This window comes from Sus scrofa, chromosome 13 (assembly GCF_054392235.1).
Source record: "Sus scrofa isolate SSC_HxYL_T2T_F1_AM1 chromosome 13, Sscrofa_HxYL_maternal_Yorkshire_Landrace_v2.0, whole genome shotgun sequence".
In the NCBI taxonomy this organism is placed as follows: domain Eukaryota; kingdom Metazoa; phylum Chordata; class Mammalia; order Artiodactyla; family Suidae; genus Sus; species Sus scrofa.
The window spans coordinates 59,049,397-59,068,818 of NC_139395.1; the positions used below are offsets into that span (position 1 = coordinate 59,049,397).

Here is a 19,422-nt window from a genome sequence, read left to right on the forward strand (position 1 = left end):
CTCAGCCAAAGCTTTTGCTTTCATGCCTCTGCTGGGCCTTATTTTCCATATCATCACTAAAATGTTTCCAACTAGATTCCATGTACTGAAGTCTTTCTAAAATAGCAGTTCCACCCTAAACCCTCTGAACCAGAAGCTATGGGGCGGGGTGAGAGCTTTAAGTCCTTACCAATGAGCCCAGGGAACTTTGAAGGATTCTAGAGTTCAAGCATCAAAGCCCCAAGGTTTCTGAACACCCTGATGACTGGTATCATGCCAGGAAAAGCATCTGTCTTCCTCAGAGGCCCCATACTCACGGGCATCTCTGAAGTGAGGTGATGTGTATGTCACAGCACAGGGGGTTTTGCTGTTAAACAGATAGGATGCTTACGAGCAAGTAGAAAGTATTATCTCAGCAACACTTTGCTTCTCTTGAACAAAGGCTTGGATCCAGAAAGAAGCTAGAGTGGGCTTGTGGAGACCTACACTGTAGGGGCAAGATGCTTTGGTGTGCTGTGGCTCTGGATGAGGACCCAAGGAGGACACCGCCCTTATCCATTCCTCTCCCCTCCAGGAACCAGCTCTTGTATTAGTGAGCAGCCCAGCCTTAGGGTGTGTTCTCTCACTCTGGAAAGCATTTTGGCAATAGTGCCCTTTTTCCCTTGTTGGACATAGCTATTTGCTTTCCGTGTGCTTAGAATCATACAGCTTGGGTTTGGGATTGGTAAGCTTTTTGGTTAGGGTGGCTTCCTAACTCTTCAAAGCTTCTTTTCTTTATAATAATATATAAGAGGGGAAGTGCACATCTATTTCTTAACACTACTATGTGGGATTCAGTGATATTACAGTGGGCTTTCAGCTACTAGCAGTATTTCTTAAGAGGCTATGATATGACATTCACTGGACTCAGCTATTAGCTTAGATCATTTTCAACACCAACTCCATGGGCCAGGATGTATTAATGTTTCAGTTTCAAATGGAAAGAAACTAAAGCTCACCTATGAGAATCCACTTGCCCAAGGAAGGTAGTAGGGGTGGGATTTATACCCAATTCTGATTCTACCATTTGGTACCAAGAAGTTTAGTGCCTGGAGCCTGGTATATTTTAATAAATGGTAGGAGCAACTGTTATTGACAATGATCTCCATGAGGAAGGATGATGATCATGAGCTTTAGTGTCTCTCATGGAATTTTGTGAGCATCTCCCGGGCAGGGGCTGCCTCTGGCTCATCTGTAGACTCAGGCATGTAGCAAGGCAGCAATGAGGCTGCATTTGGGGAGAATCATGCCTGCTGAGCTGAGTGTCTGCATCAAGGCGGAACACCTGTGCGACAGCACATTCATCATCATTTAAACATGGGCAGTGATTCAACCCACAAAATAACTGTTTGTGGAAAGGAAATGAATCCTGTTCGATAGTTTTGCTGAATAGTCAATGCTAATTAAAATACTTTCTTCCAGAGGAGCGATTTCTTTCAGAAAGGTAGGGTAGCAGAATGAGTTATAAATACAGACTTTGGGTTTGGCTTCTAGCTGAGTTATTTACGGTCTGTGAAAGTCCGACCAAGTCACTTAACCTCTCCAAATCTCAGGAGTTCCATCAGTACAGTGGAAATAACAATAATACCCATATTATAGTTTAGTATGGTATCAAATAAGATATTGATTATGAAATATTTAGTATAGTACATGGTCCATAGAAAGTGTTAAGTCAATGTAAGTGATTACTATTTTAGACCGAGGTCATTTTTTTTCCATCTCTCCCTTCTCCCTCTGAACAAGAGTGAAGCCATGATAACCGCCAACAAAATTATTATGTGACAGGCATTGTTTTAAGTCTTTTATGTTAATTCATTTAATTTTCAGAAAATGTAAAAAATGAGGCACAAAGAATTAGGTAACGTGGCCAAGGTCACAGAACTGAGATGTGGACCTAGCACTCTGGATTCCCATTCTGTGCTCGTGCCCAAGACACTATAGTGCTTCTAGGCACTGAAAAAACTAAACGAAACCACTCCTGTTTTCTTATTACTGAGAATTTAGGGTTTCTGGGTTGCATCTCATTATTACACGTAAGTGAAACATTCCTTCCTATATCCTCTCTAATCACTAAATAACAAGTACAGTGGTTGTTTAAGCTTGGGAAGACATGCATTCAATTGGATTTCCACTGAACAGTGATGGGCAATCAGTCCAGATCTCAGCTTACATCAGCATCAGATATAATTTGCAAGTAAGCTCAGGCTAAGTATTCAAAGAGAACAAGAAAGGAAATGAACCTACTGTCACTTGGTTCTTAAGGGGCTATTAAAAATAGATCCTTGCTTCATATCTACCCAAAGCTGCACTACTCATGAAATCTGAACTTTCATGGGGACTCCCATTTGGATAGAGTACTATTAACTGCCAGACTCCAGTCATCACTTGATGATCCAATTATGGAACTCCCACTAACTCTAGGAATGTCACCAACTCGATGTTACTTGTAATTCCTGAAAATTCTATGTTAAGGTCTACCATTACTGCTCTTCTCCGGATCAGCCAGATGAAAAAAAAAAAAAAGAAAGAAAGAAAGAAAAAAAACCCACAGAAAACTATAGCATTACTGAGGGGGGAGGAGTCTGGGATACCATTTCTCAGAACATAGGGAAGCTGGGAAACTTGGTGACCTACATAAGAGAGGATGGCTAATTGAGGATGGAGTCAGATGTAGCACTTGGAGTACCTTTTCCAAAGCTTGTTCTCTTGTGTGCTGTCCTGTCCTTTTCTATCATCTACCTTGATGATTGTTGTTTTACCAGCCAGACTATTTTTATCCTCCAGCTCATGAGCAAACACACACTGGTTTTCAACAAAAGTTGTGGCTTTGAGACCAAGCTTACTCATCTCTGAACATCCCAAAGTATGATTATAATTTTGCTTCCTCCCAACACACATATCTTCAGGGAGTCTAGCAAAATTGAATTTCTGGGTTAGCATTGGCCTTTACCATTTATGATTTAATTAACTCCAAAAGAAGCTAAGCTTTTTTTTTTTTTTTTTCTCAGAAAGGAAAAATGAGAGAAATAGCACCCAAGTTTCCACTCAGTAGTACATAAACGTCTCCTAGACTGTGACCTTGAGCTGGACTCTGGAGAAGGATGACAAACAAGCTGATTCTCAGGAGGCCTCACTCCTTTTTCCATGTGTTGGCTTTGCAGTTTTCAAAAGCTATAGTGGCTCCTGAAGAAATGATCATCCTGTGCCCAGGCACTAAGTTGTTTCCAGCCAGCTTTTCTCTGGGCTCTGCAATTCCAAGAGTCTGCCTGTATTACCCTTCACTTTAACACTAATATCTGACAAACAGTATGTGCTCTGTATTTGTTGACAATACACCTGTCATTTCAAGGTTACTCTGGTCCTTAAAGATGTTTCAAGGGCTCGAGATGGAAATCCAATCAGAGCCTCCCCAGTTTAAAATCTTCCATTGGTTTCTCCATAGTCTTGGAATGAAGTCAAATCCTTCATGAGGCCTAGAAGGCCCTGAGTTGTCTGGTCCTGCTTTGTGCTCTTTGGACTCTATTTCCTATAGCACATTCCCCTTCACTGACTCATCTCTAGTCCTATTGCTTTCTTTTTGGTCTGAGAACATATCAAGCCCCTTCCTACCGCAAAGCCTTTTCACTTGCTATTCCCTATGTCAGGAATGCTTTTCCTAGCTCTTCTAATGGCTGAATCCTTCTCATCCTTCAAGTATCATCTCATATACTACCTACTCTGAGTGGGCTTCCTGAGCCAGTTCAGTACCCTATGTCTTTGTTGCTTTTTATTGTAGCACTGTGTTCATTTTTTTTAATATAATGATTTTTATTTTTTTCCATTATAGCTGGTTTACAGTGTTCTGTATTTCGTACAGAAACACATCACATCCTGTTACCGTCTTTTATATTTATGTGTTCATTTGTTTACTGTCAATATCCTATACTACAATGTATGCTACATGAGGCCAAGGCTTGACCCGTTATTCATGGGTGTAGCCCCAGTACTAGCTGGGAACAAGTAGGGCACCCTGTGTACAACCATTGAGGGAATGTAAGAGCCCACCCTTTAAATCATTCCCTTATACCTAAATTTCAAAGCGGCCATTCAGGAAATGCAATCTGTTTCCATTTAAACCATTCCAAGGTTCAGTACACAGAAAACATTTTTAGCTAAATTGAGGAAGGAAGTACCATTAAGAAGATGATACATGAGGCAAGAAATTGGAGGGTGCAACTTCCTTTTCTGACTTTGTAAATGACTTAATGTGGAGGCGACTTAATGGAACTGTATTTCTATGAATAATTGGGGTATAATAAGCCCAGCCCACTCTGAATCATACTCTTAGGACAAATAATATATTTCATAGAAGAAAATGTTGTAGAAAGTCAGCGTGTTTTGTTATTACTATTATTATTTTTTAAATAGGGTCTTATCAGATAAGATGCCATTAGAAAATGGTAGGGCTATACCAAGATTCACCAGTGAGGCTATTTTATTTTCTTATTTCCTTGGAAGATGGCAGGAGACGGTTTGATTGTATTTTCAAATCCCTGATAATAATGAAATCCATACATCATGAAGCCCATGGTTTGTCAGGGAATAAGAAAGTTGTTAAATAATGGAATACCAAGTGGCATTCTTGGTTTCAATTCAGTATGTAATTGCAGATGAGTTAGCACAATATTGGGCTGCTGACGCAAACTGCCTTTCTTTTCAGCAAAATTACCTAAATTTCTCTCATATTTAATCTTCAGGACATGCCTTCATTGGAGAGTAACATACTCTGTACAAATCCACAAAGACAGTCATCTGGGGAGTATATCTTGTACTCACGGAATATATCAGATTTCTTTACATCATTGCTCCCAAATTAATTTGCATATCATCTTTCCAATCTTCACCATTTTTACATACCAACCCAAGACACTTTCATGATTATCTTTTATCATGTCTCAATACCACCTGTGCTATTATTTATTTAATACAGGTTATTTAAATTAATTCACTTTCTAAATGCTAATATAGTTCTTTAAAAAGGAAAACTTATGTCACTGCTGCAAAAAACAAAGCAGCCCCACAAGCCATGAAGGGAATGTTACACATTACATTACAATCTGTTCTTATATTCTTATGTGTTTATTTGTTTGTGTCCTTCACTGCATGGTTTGTGAGGCCAAGGCTTGACCTCTGCTATTCATGGCTGTATCCTCAGCATTCATTGGACTTAAGGAGCGCATTCCATGTATACTTGTTAAGAGAATGGAAATGCCTACCTTTCATATAATTCTCTGACATCTAAATTTCAGAGGAGCCATTCAGAAAAAAAATGCTCTTTCCTTTAAATCCATTCCAAGGCCAAGTACATAGAAAACATTTTTGGGTAAACAAGATCTAAATAATGTGATTAAATTCCAATTAGAAGCTCTTGCCTGCAGCAGGTAGGCTTTTGGAGGTGTTAACGATTCACCAGAACCAACCAAAACATTGTCCTGGACTGGATCAGAAGAACTTTTTAGTTCTTTCAACACATGGAAAAGGAGTAACTTCCTTCTCACATGAATTAATGTTGCTCAATGCTATGTCTTGCTAACACCTAACATAATCTCTGTTATCAACAGAGTAAGAGTGCCATCCTTCGAAAAACACTGCTTTATGGCAAGAAAATTCCTCTGCCCTATCTCACAGGAGATGGACAAATACACCTGTGGTCTTGAAGCCACCAAGTATTTCCCTTATCCACTCCTATGCTTTCCTGAGATTGCTCATCGAAAAGTGGGATTTCAAGTACTTCTGCCCTGCCTCAGCACCCTCACTGGTTTCCCATCAGAAGCAGTATACACATGAGATTCTGCTGTTTAGCACTGGGAACTATATCTAGTCAATAGAACATGATATAGGATAATGTCAGAAAAAGAATATGTATGACTGGGTCACTTTGCTATACAGTAGAATTGACAGAACACTGTCATTCAAGTATAATGGAAAAAATAAAAATCATATTTAAAAAAAAAAAGAAATGGCATATTGCATCTATTAACCCCAAATTCCTAATCCATCCTACTCTCTCCCCCTTCCGCTTGGCAACCACAAGTCTATTCTCCATCTCCATGATTTTCTTTTCTGTGGAAAGGTCCATTTGTGCCATGTAGTAGATTCTATATGTAAGTGATATCATATGGTATTTGTCTTTCTCTTTCTGAGTTATTTCACTTAGTATGAATCTCTAGTTCCATCCATGTTGCTGCAAATGGCATTATTTTGTTCCTTTCTATGGAAAAAATAAAAATCATTATAAATGAAAATACAAAACAAATCCTAACACCCTTCAAAAAAAGAGAAGGAAATGGTATATTATAAATGGAGGCAATATTTTTAAGGTAAATATATCTATTGAAAAATTTTGGTCATATATTCTGGCTCCCTACACTAAAAACCCATGAGAGGAGGACAAAAGAATTGAGAGGATATATAGTCAGCTTGAAAATAACCCATGTGTAGAAAATAGGTTGATAAAAGGTAGGATGAGAGGGGGCTACAAACACACAAACACATGCACATGTACCCTTTTTACAACCACAAAGTATATTTAAGTCATGAACACAGCATTCTTATATTATGCACCTAGTTCAAAATAACCATCTTGGGGCAGAGCCATGGTTGTAAGTAAAGAGGTAGCCTTGAGAAAGGAGGTGAGAGAGAGCTTGGACCCTCCATCAGTAGGTTTGGACCATAGAGAACAGCATTTCCAATGGATGCTAATAGGTGTTAACTTAAAAATGTTTGGGAAACTCATGGATAAACAGAGCTAAAAAGGTTCACTTTCTATGGTAAATCTTCAGAGTTTTTAAAATGCCAATGTACACCGTGAATAACTCACAAGAAATGTAATGTCTTTTATTTTCCAACCTCACTTGACCATGGTACCAGTCTCCCTATCCTTGTTTTTCTTGGAGTATTTTACACATTAGAGTTCTAAAAAACACTCTTGGACAAACCAGGTTATGTAATGCACTCCTGCATTTGTGACTGTACCTGGAACAAAAAGGAAAAAGCCAAATTCCTTGTAGACACATGACAGGATAAGATATTAGAGTTCTAGTTTTGGGGTAAAATACTTAGTGATAGCAACAATAGAATTTATAAGTAGTAAATAAAACAGGCTTGAACGGAAACTTGGTTTTTGAAATGTATCAATAAGGTATGGCATCAGCTGGCAATGGGAACAGTCAAGGACACGAATCAGAAGATGAAGAGGGCAGGAAAAGGGCTAAAACTTGTCAGATGATGAAGTGGAGTTGTTAGAACAGATGACAGATGACCCTCCAAAGGGTATGTATGGGGATAATCAAAATCAAGTAGCAGAGATGACAGAGACTAATAATGGGAGAAACTGTAAGCAAAAGCAGGGAGGAAAAGGAGAAGAAACAGAAGCTTCAAAGAAAAGAAATGATGGAGCAGATTCTGAGTAAGTTCAAACATGAGAGGGAGGGAGAAAATGTACCTGCACAGGGGCTCATTCATTCTATCAGACAAAACTGGGGGCAGAAGAGAAGTACAAGCAGTGAACTATGACCAAGAGAAAGGTAAAGAAGAGAAGTAGATAAATAATTTTAGCTTTACAAGGTAGATGAGTACAGATTATAAGGAGATTTTATAAGGATAAAGAAAGAGGAAGAGACATGATCTTTGATAGATTTCAAACTCTGGGTATATCTCTTTGAGGTACTCTAGAAATAGCAAATGCAGGACACTCATACCTCTTTCTTTACAAGATGATCACGCACTATTTTCCTATGAATACAGATTTGGCTTCAGAACCCTTCTCAACACAGCAAGGAAACTACTACCGACTGATGTGACTTGACACTAGTTATGAAAGTTACATTCTTACTCTATTAAAAAACAACAACAACAAAAATACAAACAGCTCATGCAGCTCAAAATCAAAAAATTAACAGCCTAATCAAAAAATGAGCAGATGATCTAAATAGACTTTTTCCAATGAAAACAGACAGATGGCCAAAAAAGCACATGAAAAGATGCTTAACATTGCTAATTATTAGAGAAATACAAGTCAAAATTATAATAGGTATCACCTCACATTGGCCAGAATGGCCATCACCAAAAAGTCTACAAACAACAAATGCTGAAAAGGGTGTGAAGGAAAGGGAACCTTCTTACACTGTTGGTAAGAATGTAAAATTGGTACAACCAATATGGAGAATAGTATGGAGATTCCTTAAAAAAACAAAAAATAGAGCCACCATATGATCTAGCAATTCCACTCCTAGGCATATATGTAGAGAAAATTATAACTTGAAAAGATAACATGCAACCTAATGTTCATTGAAGTGCTATTAACAATATCCAAGACATGGAAGCAATCTAAATGTCCACTGACATAGGAATGGATAAAGATGTGGTATACAACAGAACATGAGTCAGCCATAAAAAGGAGTGAAATTATGGCATTTGCTGCTACATGGATGGACCTAGAAATTATCATACTAAGTGAAGTAAATCAAAGACAAATACATGGTGTCACTTATATGTGGAATCTAAAAAAATGATACAAATTAACTTATTTGCAAAACAGAAATAGATCACAGACTTCAAAAATGGATTTATGGTTACTAAAGAGGAAAGGTGGTGGAAAGGGACTAATATTTATATACTACTATATATAAAATACACAATCAACAAAAACCTACTGTATAGCACAGGGCATTCTACTCAGTATTTGGTAATAACTTATATGGGAAAAGAATCTGAAAAAGAGTGGATATATGTTATACGTATAACTGAATCACTTTGCTGTATAGCTGAAAATAACACAACATTGTAAATCAACTATACTTTAATATAAAATAAAAATTAAATTAAAAAGAAAACACAAACAAAATCCTCTGAGGGATTTTGGTAAAGACCCACTCATTAACTGAGGAGGAATAGAAAAATTATACTTCTGGCTTGAGAAGCAAAATACTTCAGTGTGAAATGTTTATTAATATGGACATAATAATGCTCATGTATGGATTAAAGTAAACATAAACATGAAATAAGAGCATTTCAAGTAGTAAGACCAACGCACTCCATATTTATTTGTAATGTGAAACTTTTTTTTTTTCTTTTTAGGGCCACACTCGCGGCATATGGAGGTTCCCAGGCTAGGGGTCTAATTAGAGCTGTAGCTACCAGCCTATGCCAGAGCCATAGCAACACGGGATCCGAGCTGCATCTGCAACCTACACCACAGTTCATGGCAATGCCAGATCCTTAACCCACTGAGTGAGGCCAGGGATTGAACCCGGAATCTAATGGTTCCTAGTCAGATTCGTTTCTACTGCACCACGATGGGAACTCCCGTGAAACTCTCTTAAACATTCACAGATACATGAAAATCAGCTCATCACTCACCCTGGCAACTGGAACCTTTAAGCCTAAAAAACTGATATGAAGTGCCTTTCAGGTTAAAATAGTCCATATCAAACAACAGCTTCTTAGAATAATCAGTGATTTTTCTTTGCTTCTCTAACATATGACACCATATTGGGCTCAACATCTTAAAAGGCTGGAATCAACACCAAACAGGTTTTAATTCCCCCTCTATGACCTATTTTTTAAAAGCACAGATAAATAATGCAACAATATAACAGCACTGATTATGATTGGGCCATGGTGACAGATGGGTGAAAAATTGGGAGTTTATCAATGATGGTAAAAAAGAAAGTGCACTCATTTTCAGCATGAAAGTAAGTTTTAAGAAAGGGAGGAAGGATAGTGTGTGACAAGGTGTGTTGGTTTCCTTTTCCTCTTGCATACACTCATTAATTTCACCCGGATCTGGGCATCTGAAGCTTTTGCCTATTCACACAAAGAAGCACTTGAAGGCATACAATGACCTCAGATTTCCTCTAGTCAGGGAAATATTCAGTGTTTTCTTTGAACTGTTTTGTTTGAACACCCTGGGAAGTTATTCATGTTCTGCCAAACAGCTCATAATGCTTTGAGGGAGGAGAGACAGTGAGTAGCTGTGAGGGGTTATCCTTTTTATGACTTTCCTCTGAATTAACAGCAATAAAAAAAGATGCTCATTAACCTAGGCTGGTTTAATTGAGATAGGAAAGAAAAGGATTTTGAGTGGCAGTGGGTAGGGAGAGAAGAGAGCAGTGATCTCTCCAGAATTCATGAAGACTAAGAGTCTATTGACCCGAATAAATGAATCATCATCACTCCTGGGAACTGCTGCCTTAGAGTCCTAACTGGTCTCCTGCATCGGCACTGGCCCTTTCCACTGCAGCCAGAGTAATCTTTTCAAAACACATGTCTAATCATATATGCCCATCCTTACCTCTCCGTGGTCTCAAGAGGTACTTTAAGGTGTGGCCCCTTCTTGCCTCCTTGGCAGCTTACGGAATACCTTGTTCTCTGGACCCCAGCCTCACTGGCCTTCTTGCAATAGCTTCTTGCCACAAGGACTCTGCTGACCATAGGGCCTTTGCACAAGCTGACTCTGCCTATAATGCTCCTTCTACTCCCAATCCTTTTGCTCAACCTATATAATATGAGCCCAAATGTCTTACAACTGCTCAAGAAGGCCTACTTAGACTGTTTCCAAAAATTGGTTCAGGTCCCTTCTAAAAGCACTCTTTCATTCTTGGCATTTATAACCCTTTGTAATTATATATTTGTGTTATTATTATTTTTTTTATTTCCCCCACACACACACCCCACTCAACTGTAAGCTCTGTAGGGCTACAACAGGGACTATTTTCCTTTCTACTGCGCAGTAGTGCCCTGTATATATACACTGACAAATACGCGTTGACCTAACAAATTCTAACAACAACAAAAAAATTTTTGGCCACTCTATGGCACATGGATTTCCTGGGCCAGGGATCAGATCTGAGCTGCAGTTGCAACCTAAAGCACAATTGCGGCAATGCCAGATCCTTAACCCACTGTGCTGGGCTGGGGATTGAACCTTCATCCCAGTGATCTCAAGATGCTGTGGGTCCTGTTGCACCACAGTGGGAACTCCTTGACCGAACACATTAGTTGACTATGCCTAATGTGACATATTTGCTGATGCATTCATAACTGTGACACATAATGGAAAGAATTGCCTATACTGCAAACCAAATATTATTTAGTGAATATACTAAGACAAATTTCTATGAAATTCTCTTGCACATCTTACTTAAGGCTGAAGGCTATGACTAAACGCTCTAAGGTAAATACATAAAGCCTCCAGAAAGAAGACTATGTCTTAAATTTCATTCTGTTCTCTGCTCTGAAGGAACTGGAATCCTTATTATAGCTGCCAAATAAAAAGTAATTGTCATTTTGTTTGGAAAATAAACATGAGTACATCTTGCATGAACTTCTGGAGAAACCAAACCTTTTAGCTTGGAGTTAGCCAAAACGGTGGCAATGAGAAGAACTTTCTAGAAGATGAACCAAGGAGAAACATAACTTACGTTGGTTTGGAAGCCTCGGCCTGGTCAGTCTGCAGTTTCTCTCCTCCTTCCACTTCCATTGTACAATATACAATGCGATTTGGAGCTAAGGATTTGAGGCCCTGGACTTCCATGATCACCACCTGGAAAAAGAATCCCAAACAGCAGAGCTTATTGCCAAAGCTCATTGACAGCACCATCCAGAGGAAAATATACATGAGTAATTACAAAAAATCCAGTAGGTATCTGATGGCTTCTATCAGGTTTCTACCAGCTATTCTGGGACAAGTCTGGGAGGGAGATACAACTCTTCACAGTGTAACTTATTTCCTCTCAGATGGAAAGACAAGGTTTACTAATTCTGATGCTCACAGGGGCCAGACAGGATATGTGAAAAGAGCTACACTTTTCTGTGTTAAACACCTAAGATTATTTTTCATTTCACGAAAAAATAGGATCTCTCCTATTTAAATAAAAAATATATAGTCTAGCTTTTAATTTAGAACTTGGAAGAGACATAGGCCAAGGGATTAACTTTTCTATTTACAATAAAATAAGTGATAACACAAGTGCTAAGATAAAGCACAAGTACCATTCAGCATTAGAGTCAGAGATGCAAGAGGGTGTAGTGGGGACTATGGCAAACTGAGAGCCCTATTTAAAGGGAGCAGTTGCTACACAGTTGCAGCCTATTGTTGCTTTGTTTTACCCCAGTCCAGAGTTGTCAAATACTCTACTTTTCCTACCAGAAAATGGAAATCTGAATCAGAATCAAAGTCAGAAATACAACTTTAAAATTTTGACTGTACTTCTAAAAGGAAGAAATGAAACATGCAAACTCTGTGCAGGCCAACATTATTAAGATGTTTTTGTAAAATGCCTGCAGTTGCACACTATCTTTTTAGACTGAGGGAAAAGGCTGGTGTTTTGGTGGACCTAGTTGTATCATATATAACTCCTGGCGTTCCCACCACTAACCTTAAACTCTATTCAATCACCTGCTATTTTCACAGGTAACTTTATGCCCTCTCACTCATCAGAGAGAACAGAAGGGAAAGGAGGGAAGATGAGAGGAAGAGAGGACAGAGATACTGACTTGAAAATCTGAAACAAATGACTGGCAACAGAGATCTATAAAGTGCAAGATATATTTTAAAAAAATCACTGAATTGTACCCCAAAAGAGTGAATGCATTACACAAGGAGGATATGGATATGTAAAAATATATACTTTTTTTGTTTTTAAAATTGGCTTGATACAAGGAAGCACAATAGGCTGGCAATGAATAGCCAGACATCTCAAACTTGGAGTGAATCAGGATAAACTGGCAGGTTGCTTAAACCAGATACTGATGGGCTTCATCCCCAGAGTTGCTGATAAGTAGATCTAGGGTGGAGGCCAAGACTTTTTATTTCCCTGGTAATGTGGATATTGATGCTGCTGATCCTGAATTGAGAACCAGTGTACTACACATGCAATGTTGGGCAAATCTTAACTTTGAAGTCACTTCACCTTGCTTTCAAACCTCTTCAGTATAGGTTTCCTCATCTGCAAGATGGAGATAATGATACATGTCCTCCCTCTCTTTATGGCTGTTGTATGAGAATTGCAGGAGATGATGTATGTAATTGAACATTTTTATGCTGGGTAGAATGTAATATCAGATGAAAAGAAATGAGAGGTGTTGAAGAAAGAGTACAATTTATGGAATTTTAAAGATCTGAGTTCAAATCCTGAATTTGCATCTTCACTAGCTGTGTAAAGATTTGCAAGATTCTTAAACACTCCAAGGCTTTGCTTCTGTATCTGCAAATGCCTTGAAAGGTTGTAGTGAGGATTCACTGAGTGAATGATGGTATAGCATTCCACTAATACCTATTGTGTTTCATCAGAGCACTCTCCCTGCCCAAGGCTATGCCACTTGTAATCCTGGACTTCAGTTCTCTTGCTCCAGGTAACAGCACTCTGCTGTCCCTTCCAGCCATGCAATTCTCTAATCACAAAAATTATGTTCTGTGCCAGCCCATAAATTCAAACCTAGACTGCCCTGATGACAGTCCTCTTGCTCCCTTTTTTTTACCTCCCTCACTGTGTCTCCCCAAACACATTCACAAATAGATACTCAGTGCTTTTTGCTGGCTGTTTTAGTAAGATGTGCAATTTAGTGTTCTAATTAAAAGGTATTTGCATTTCATTTGGTACTTGTACTTACAAGTTACAGCCTGTTTGAATCATGTACACATGGGAGTATGGTTAAAGACTCGCCCACATGTATATTTTGGATAATCAGCTGCATAATATTGAGTACTGATAAAGAATTAGAAAATTACAGATTTAAAAGCTTCATGAATATCAATCAAACACTCCCCCACCCCTTTTATGAGGAAGACAAGAGGCAGTAGAGAATAAATTGCCACCTTTAATTGGCAATCATCAAATTCAAAGACACCTAAGAAAAAGCATTTACTAGCTCAGGTGGCAGTATTTTAAAAAAAGGAAGGAAGTTTCTGTGAAATTACACTGATGATTTTTTCACACACCAAGTACTCTATATTTAATTGAACACTACCTCTTCCAACTGCAAAATACACGTTGAAAACACTGTAATGTGACTATCTCAACCTGAGCTGAGCGCAGTAAAACAAATTACCTGCAGTTAATTCACAGCAAGCCTTAACGATGTTCTAGAATATTAATTTAGTCTTTACGAATTCTAATTAAATCTACAGACATTTTATCTATTTTCTTGGATTTCCCAGGTCTTGGCTTATCATAAAATCCTTGTGGGACTTTGAGCTTTCATAAGTTATGAATAGTTTTTAAACTTTGGAATGCGTAAGAAGCACCTGCATGGCTCATTAAAATGTACAGGCTACCCTCTGCCTAGAACATTTTTTTCCTGACAATTTTATTGAGGGATATTTTACATATCATATAATTCAAGCATATATTTCAATCATTTAAAGTATATAATACAGGAATTTTAACAAGTTTACTAGGCTGTGCAACCATGATCATAAATAAGTCTTAGAACATTTTTCTCTCCCCCGGTAAGGTCCTCCATGTCCATTTCTACCTCCTGCCCTATGTAACACTAATCCACTTTCCATTTCTGGGTATTTTCCTTTTCTGGACATTTCATATCAATGGAATCAAATATTGTGTGGCCTCTTGTGTCTGGCTTCTTTCACTAAGTATAATGTTTTTGAGGTTCCTCTAGATGAAAGCATGTACCAGTAGCTTGTTCCTTTAGCCAGTGAAGAGTATTTCATTATGTGGCTGTCCCACATTTTGTCTGTTCATTCACCACTTGATAGACATTTCAATTGTTTCCATTTGGGGCTGTAGTGAGTAACACTGCTATAAACATTCGCAAACAAGTCTTTGTGGGGACATGTGTTTTCATTTCTCTTGAGCTGGTAAAGTAGTTGGAACACATGGTCATTTTATATTTAACTTTTTGAGAAACCACCAAACTATGTTCTAAAGTGACTACACAATGATATATTCTCATTCTCTAGGAATCTGGGTCAACAGTTCTGGATGGTGCCAGGAATCTTCATATTGAACCAGTTTTCAATTATCCTGATATAGCTAGATCAGATCCACTCCTTAGATTATATGTGTGAAAAACAAATGTGTGAGTAAAAAATAGAGAGCCATATTGACAAGTTAAGCATCCTGCCACAGTTCTGGCCCAAAGGGACTCTTTCTTGGGGTGATAATATAAATTTAAAAAGTCTCCACCTCAACAAGGGGCTCTCTACAGGGTAGCCAATGGGAAAGAAAACTGTCCACACATCAAAAAATGGTGCTAGATCCCTTTTTTCCTAACTTTAAGACAGGTTGCCAAAATTTCAAACATTCTAACTTGCATGAGGCATTTAAAAATCACCTTTGGCAATGCTTTTTAAGACATGGAAAGTAATGCAACATGAAATTTAGTAGGTGGTTCTCAAGACTGCATTTCTTAAGGAAAAGGATGGGCTCCTGGAGATGGGAAATGACTAGCTGATTAGCTGACCTGCACTTTGCAAGCTGTTATTTTAATAACTGCTCCTGGGGTATAAAGAGGGAAACAAGCTGATTGGGATGCATCTAATCACCCAGGTCCTGCCTTCTATGCCAGGAAACTTTCAAGGGTTTAGGGCTTTTTACCTCCAAGGAGAAAGACAGCACGACATCTGACTTAGAGAGCTGGTTCTCGCTCTCCTCGCCCATGTCGATGATGGAAGCGTTGTGGCTGCGTTTGAGTTTCTGAAGCTTGAACTCGCCGCCTTTGGACACTGGCATGCTTTCCAAATTGGCCATGAGCAGATTGACTGAAGACTTCAGCTCTTCAATGTACATGTTTTCCATTTCTTTGGACACAAACTTGGGGAATTTGCGTTCCTTGGAAAGAAAGAGAGAGGAATGAGCAGAGGAGTAAATGGAGACCCGATTTACATAGAAGGTTTTCATCTTGCAGCCTGAATTTGTGGTGACATCTAGCGCTAATGAAATTTGCCCAGAGACTGGGGCATTGTGCTAGAAAAATGATCAGCCTAGTTGAGTAGACAGCTGCCTGCCTTCTAGTTATTTATAATCTCTAACAGGGAAGAAACACGTATATAAACATATAGTAACAAAGTGTCAAATGTTTTACTGTAGTTCTATCTCCCCTTTCAATTTTCTCCAGGAAATTTGATTTATGGGAAGAAAAATGGGGTGATATTTTTCAAATCTGGTTTCAGTTCAAAGAGTTTTTCTTTTTAGCAAAATGCAGCCAGTTGTTTTTAAATTGTGGAGACAGAAAGACACCCTATTTCTGGATACCTATAGAGATTTTCTCACATGAATAATTCAAAAGGATTTGAATCATTTGAATAATCTCATTTGAGATGTTTTAAACATTGCCTGTGGCTATTTCTAAGAAGAATAGTTAACTGTTTTCAAGAAAAATTGAAAAAAATTAATGAAGTGATGAAAACTTTGATTAAAATTCCTTAGAAAGGAAGATAAAGTAATTCAGTATGAGAACTGACCTCTATTTTTTCCCCTTCTTATGAATTCATCTGTAAAGGCAACATGCTTTAGCTGGGCTGTTTCTACATACGTCTATATTGTCCAGGCACCCTGAATATACTTTGATACTTCACCTTTACAAAGAATCATTTCATGAACTTGATCTCCTCAGTCTAGCTCCATAACAGAGCAGATAAGGGCCTGCCAAATCAGTTTGACATTTTTTTTTTCAAGTGACAGAAAAATCCAATGTGAACTGGCTCAGACAAATGAAAGAAATTTATTAGTTTGAAAAGGTCCTGCAGTAGAACCAGCTTCAGGCTGGGCTATAATCAGGACTCAGATGATATTATTATAATTAAATTTTTCCTCCAGGTCTTGGTTTGGGTTCCTCTGAGTTGGGTTTCATACTCAGTCTGGCTCCTCTTAAGGTTATGAAAAGTTTGCTAAAAATCTGAAGCTCTCACTATTACATCATATTATCTAAAGGAAAAGTGAACATCTTTTCTTGTAATGCTCACAGAATAGGGAGCATCTTTTATCTTGGAATCCTCACCTGAAATCTGATTTATGTACCTACTCTGAACCAGTTTGCATGGCCAGTGGCATGTCATACTGAATTATTTAGACATGAGTTATTTCTTCTACCCCTGGGTTCAGAGTAGAAGTTCAACTGGATCACACAGAACATAAATTGGTTTGCCAGTTCTGGGTGGTAGAAAAATACTATGTCTAATATATGGGCCCCTGACTCAAAGTCAACCAACTAATTCTACCAAGTGGCTGGCAATCAACTGGATTTAATGTCTCAAGCAGTTGCACTGAGAGATACTGAGAATGCAATCGGTGGTGGAATTAAAACAGTAAGATCAGAGAGACTCTTGGGTGGCTGCCATACTGTCCATGTTGGAACAGGTAAAAGCAGAACAAGACACGTGACAAAGAGAGAGAGGTGGAGTGATAGAAAGAGGGAAGTAGAGACAGAGAGGAGGAGGAAGGGAGGGGCAGAAGAAGCTCTGGAGTTACAGAAAGGAGCTTTGATTTTTATTGGTTTTCCAATTCTAAGCCAAGTTGTTCCTCCTGCATTTTAGATCCTTGAGATTTTCTAATTTTCCTTTTAATAATTCCCCCAGCCCACAGCTAGAAAGGTATGTCTTCCTTTTCCACCACAGAAACTTCACTGATATTGGCATAGTGGGTCCTCTGTATAGAGCTTGGAGATGCCTTTGCCCTTCACCAGTTTTCTTCCAATCTGGAGTCTGTAAGTGTTTCTCTTACCACCTGCCTCCCTAGGTGACTCTCAGTCATCTTGTCATCTTTCATATTTCAGCCTCAGGACTTCACTTCACTGGGTTGGATCCCTCTTTTATCCTTTTTTATAACACGCAGTTCACCTTTTTGATAACACTTATTATAATTATAATTAATGAAACAACTTTGAAATTTATTTAATGTTTTCTCCTCCTGCCGGACCACAAGGCAGGACCATACCTATCTTGATAGCCCTGGTGAACTCCTGTTGTCTAGTATAATGTTTGGCACATAGTAGTATTCAATACCTATGAGTTGGGATGACTTGTCAAAAGGTCCATATTAAATATCAATGCAGCTGAAACTCACCTATGAGAAGGAGGTGGAAGGATGATAAATTAAGTTCTGGAAGCACACTGAGATTCTGCTTTCCCAGGTAAATGTGTATGGGAGTCTGATATCCACCCAGAAACCTTTCATTACTGGTTCCTTCAGAATCTCTTGATATAATCACTTCCCACTTTTAATATTGGGCTCAGCCCGCTGCGTGGTGCTTTCTAAACACACTGTGAGTGAATGTGAGAGAAGGAGCAGGATGGGTCCTTCAGAAATGAGAAAATAGGTTGATGAGCTCGGCAGGAACTTGTAATGATGCAGTGCAAAATTCCTTTATCTTTCAAATTTCTGCACATTAGGCTTGTGTTTTCATTCTTGAGCTCAATTGTGAGCCTCAAGAATATGGGTATCCTTTACGACAAAGGCTATAGTTTTCTAGGACACTGTTACTTAGAGAACACAACCATGCAAACTATGTCTGGCACAGTGTTAGGCACAGGGGGATCATAAAGACTGCCCTGGAGCTTACAGCTAGTGGGGAGAAAGATCTGAGGGAAATATCAAGGTGGATGCTATAATTGAGGTAGATGAGAAATGAGCTCTTCCTGAGAGAACCAGGGGTGGCTTTCCAGAGGAGGTGGCCCTTGAGCTGAGAGTCTGAGGAAGAGGATGAGCTTGACAAAGGGGTTGAGTTGGCTGAGACAGGGCCATTTGTATTTGCTCTTTTTCATGAAAAAATATAACAGGCAACCATGAATCCAAGAAGGTCTATAGAACTGAACATGGTCACAAAATATTTCCTCATCTTTTTTGAACATGGCTTTTCTTAAGAATGAGGAGAAGAATGAGGCAAGTTAATCCATGTCAAAGGCTGCCAAACAGCAATGGTTACATACTAAAAGTCTGAAGGCCATTATACTGACCTATTTCATTCCTCCTTGTATTGAGGCCCAAATCTCATAACTATATGGGAGACTGGGGGTGCCAGGTAAATGAGATTTTGATTTTTACTGGCAGCTGTGGAGAAAAACCATTATGTCTGTGAAGTGGGTTCTTTCCTGCCAATCAGCTGGGAGAGACTTACTATTAAGTGTTTTCCCTTCATTATATCCACCTCTGGGACTCACTTAAGGCCTTTTAACTCCACAGTCTTAAAGTTTTGAAAGAAGACCCAGTGCTTACTGACACCACCACTCTGGCCCAGAGCTGGCCTCCAACAAACGTTTTGCAGCAGGGTATTGGAAAAATCCAAAGAATAATCACTCCTCTCAGACCTTGGATATTTCCTAACGACATCATAAAAAGAGGCTCATAAAACTGAAGTCTGCAAGGGAAAACAAGGCCATTTTTCTGTTCTGAGAACTTAAGCCTT

The 19,422-nt window shown here is 38.7% G+C and overlaps 1 protein-coding gene across 26 annotated transcripts in view; it reads right to left on the minus strand.

Moving 5' to 3' along the window:
- The window catches only part of CADPS (calcium dependent secretion activator), a 502,621-nt gene that overhangs the window by 246,204 nt on the left and 236,995 nt on the right, over window positions 1-19,422 (minus strand). For all 26 annotated transcript variants that reach the window (XR_014823443.1, XR_014823444.1, XR_014823442.1 and 23 more), the window contains exons 5-6: window positions 15,618-15,851; window positions 11,481-11,602 (exon numbers count right to left, since the gene is read on the minus strand). Coding sequence is in view for 22 of the 26 variants with exons in the window: in XM_021069166.2 (XP_020924825.1) it covers window positions 11,481-11,602; window positions 15,618-15,851 (356 nt within the window). In the remaining 4 variants the exon portion in view is untranslated. The remainder of the gene's footprint in view (window positions 1-11,480; window positions 11,603-15,617; window positions 15,852-19,422) is intronic.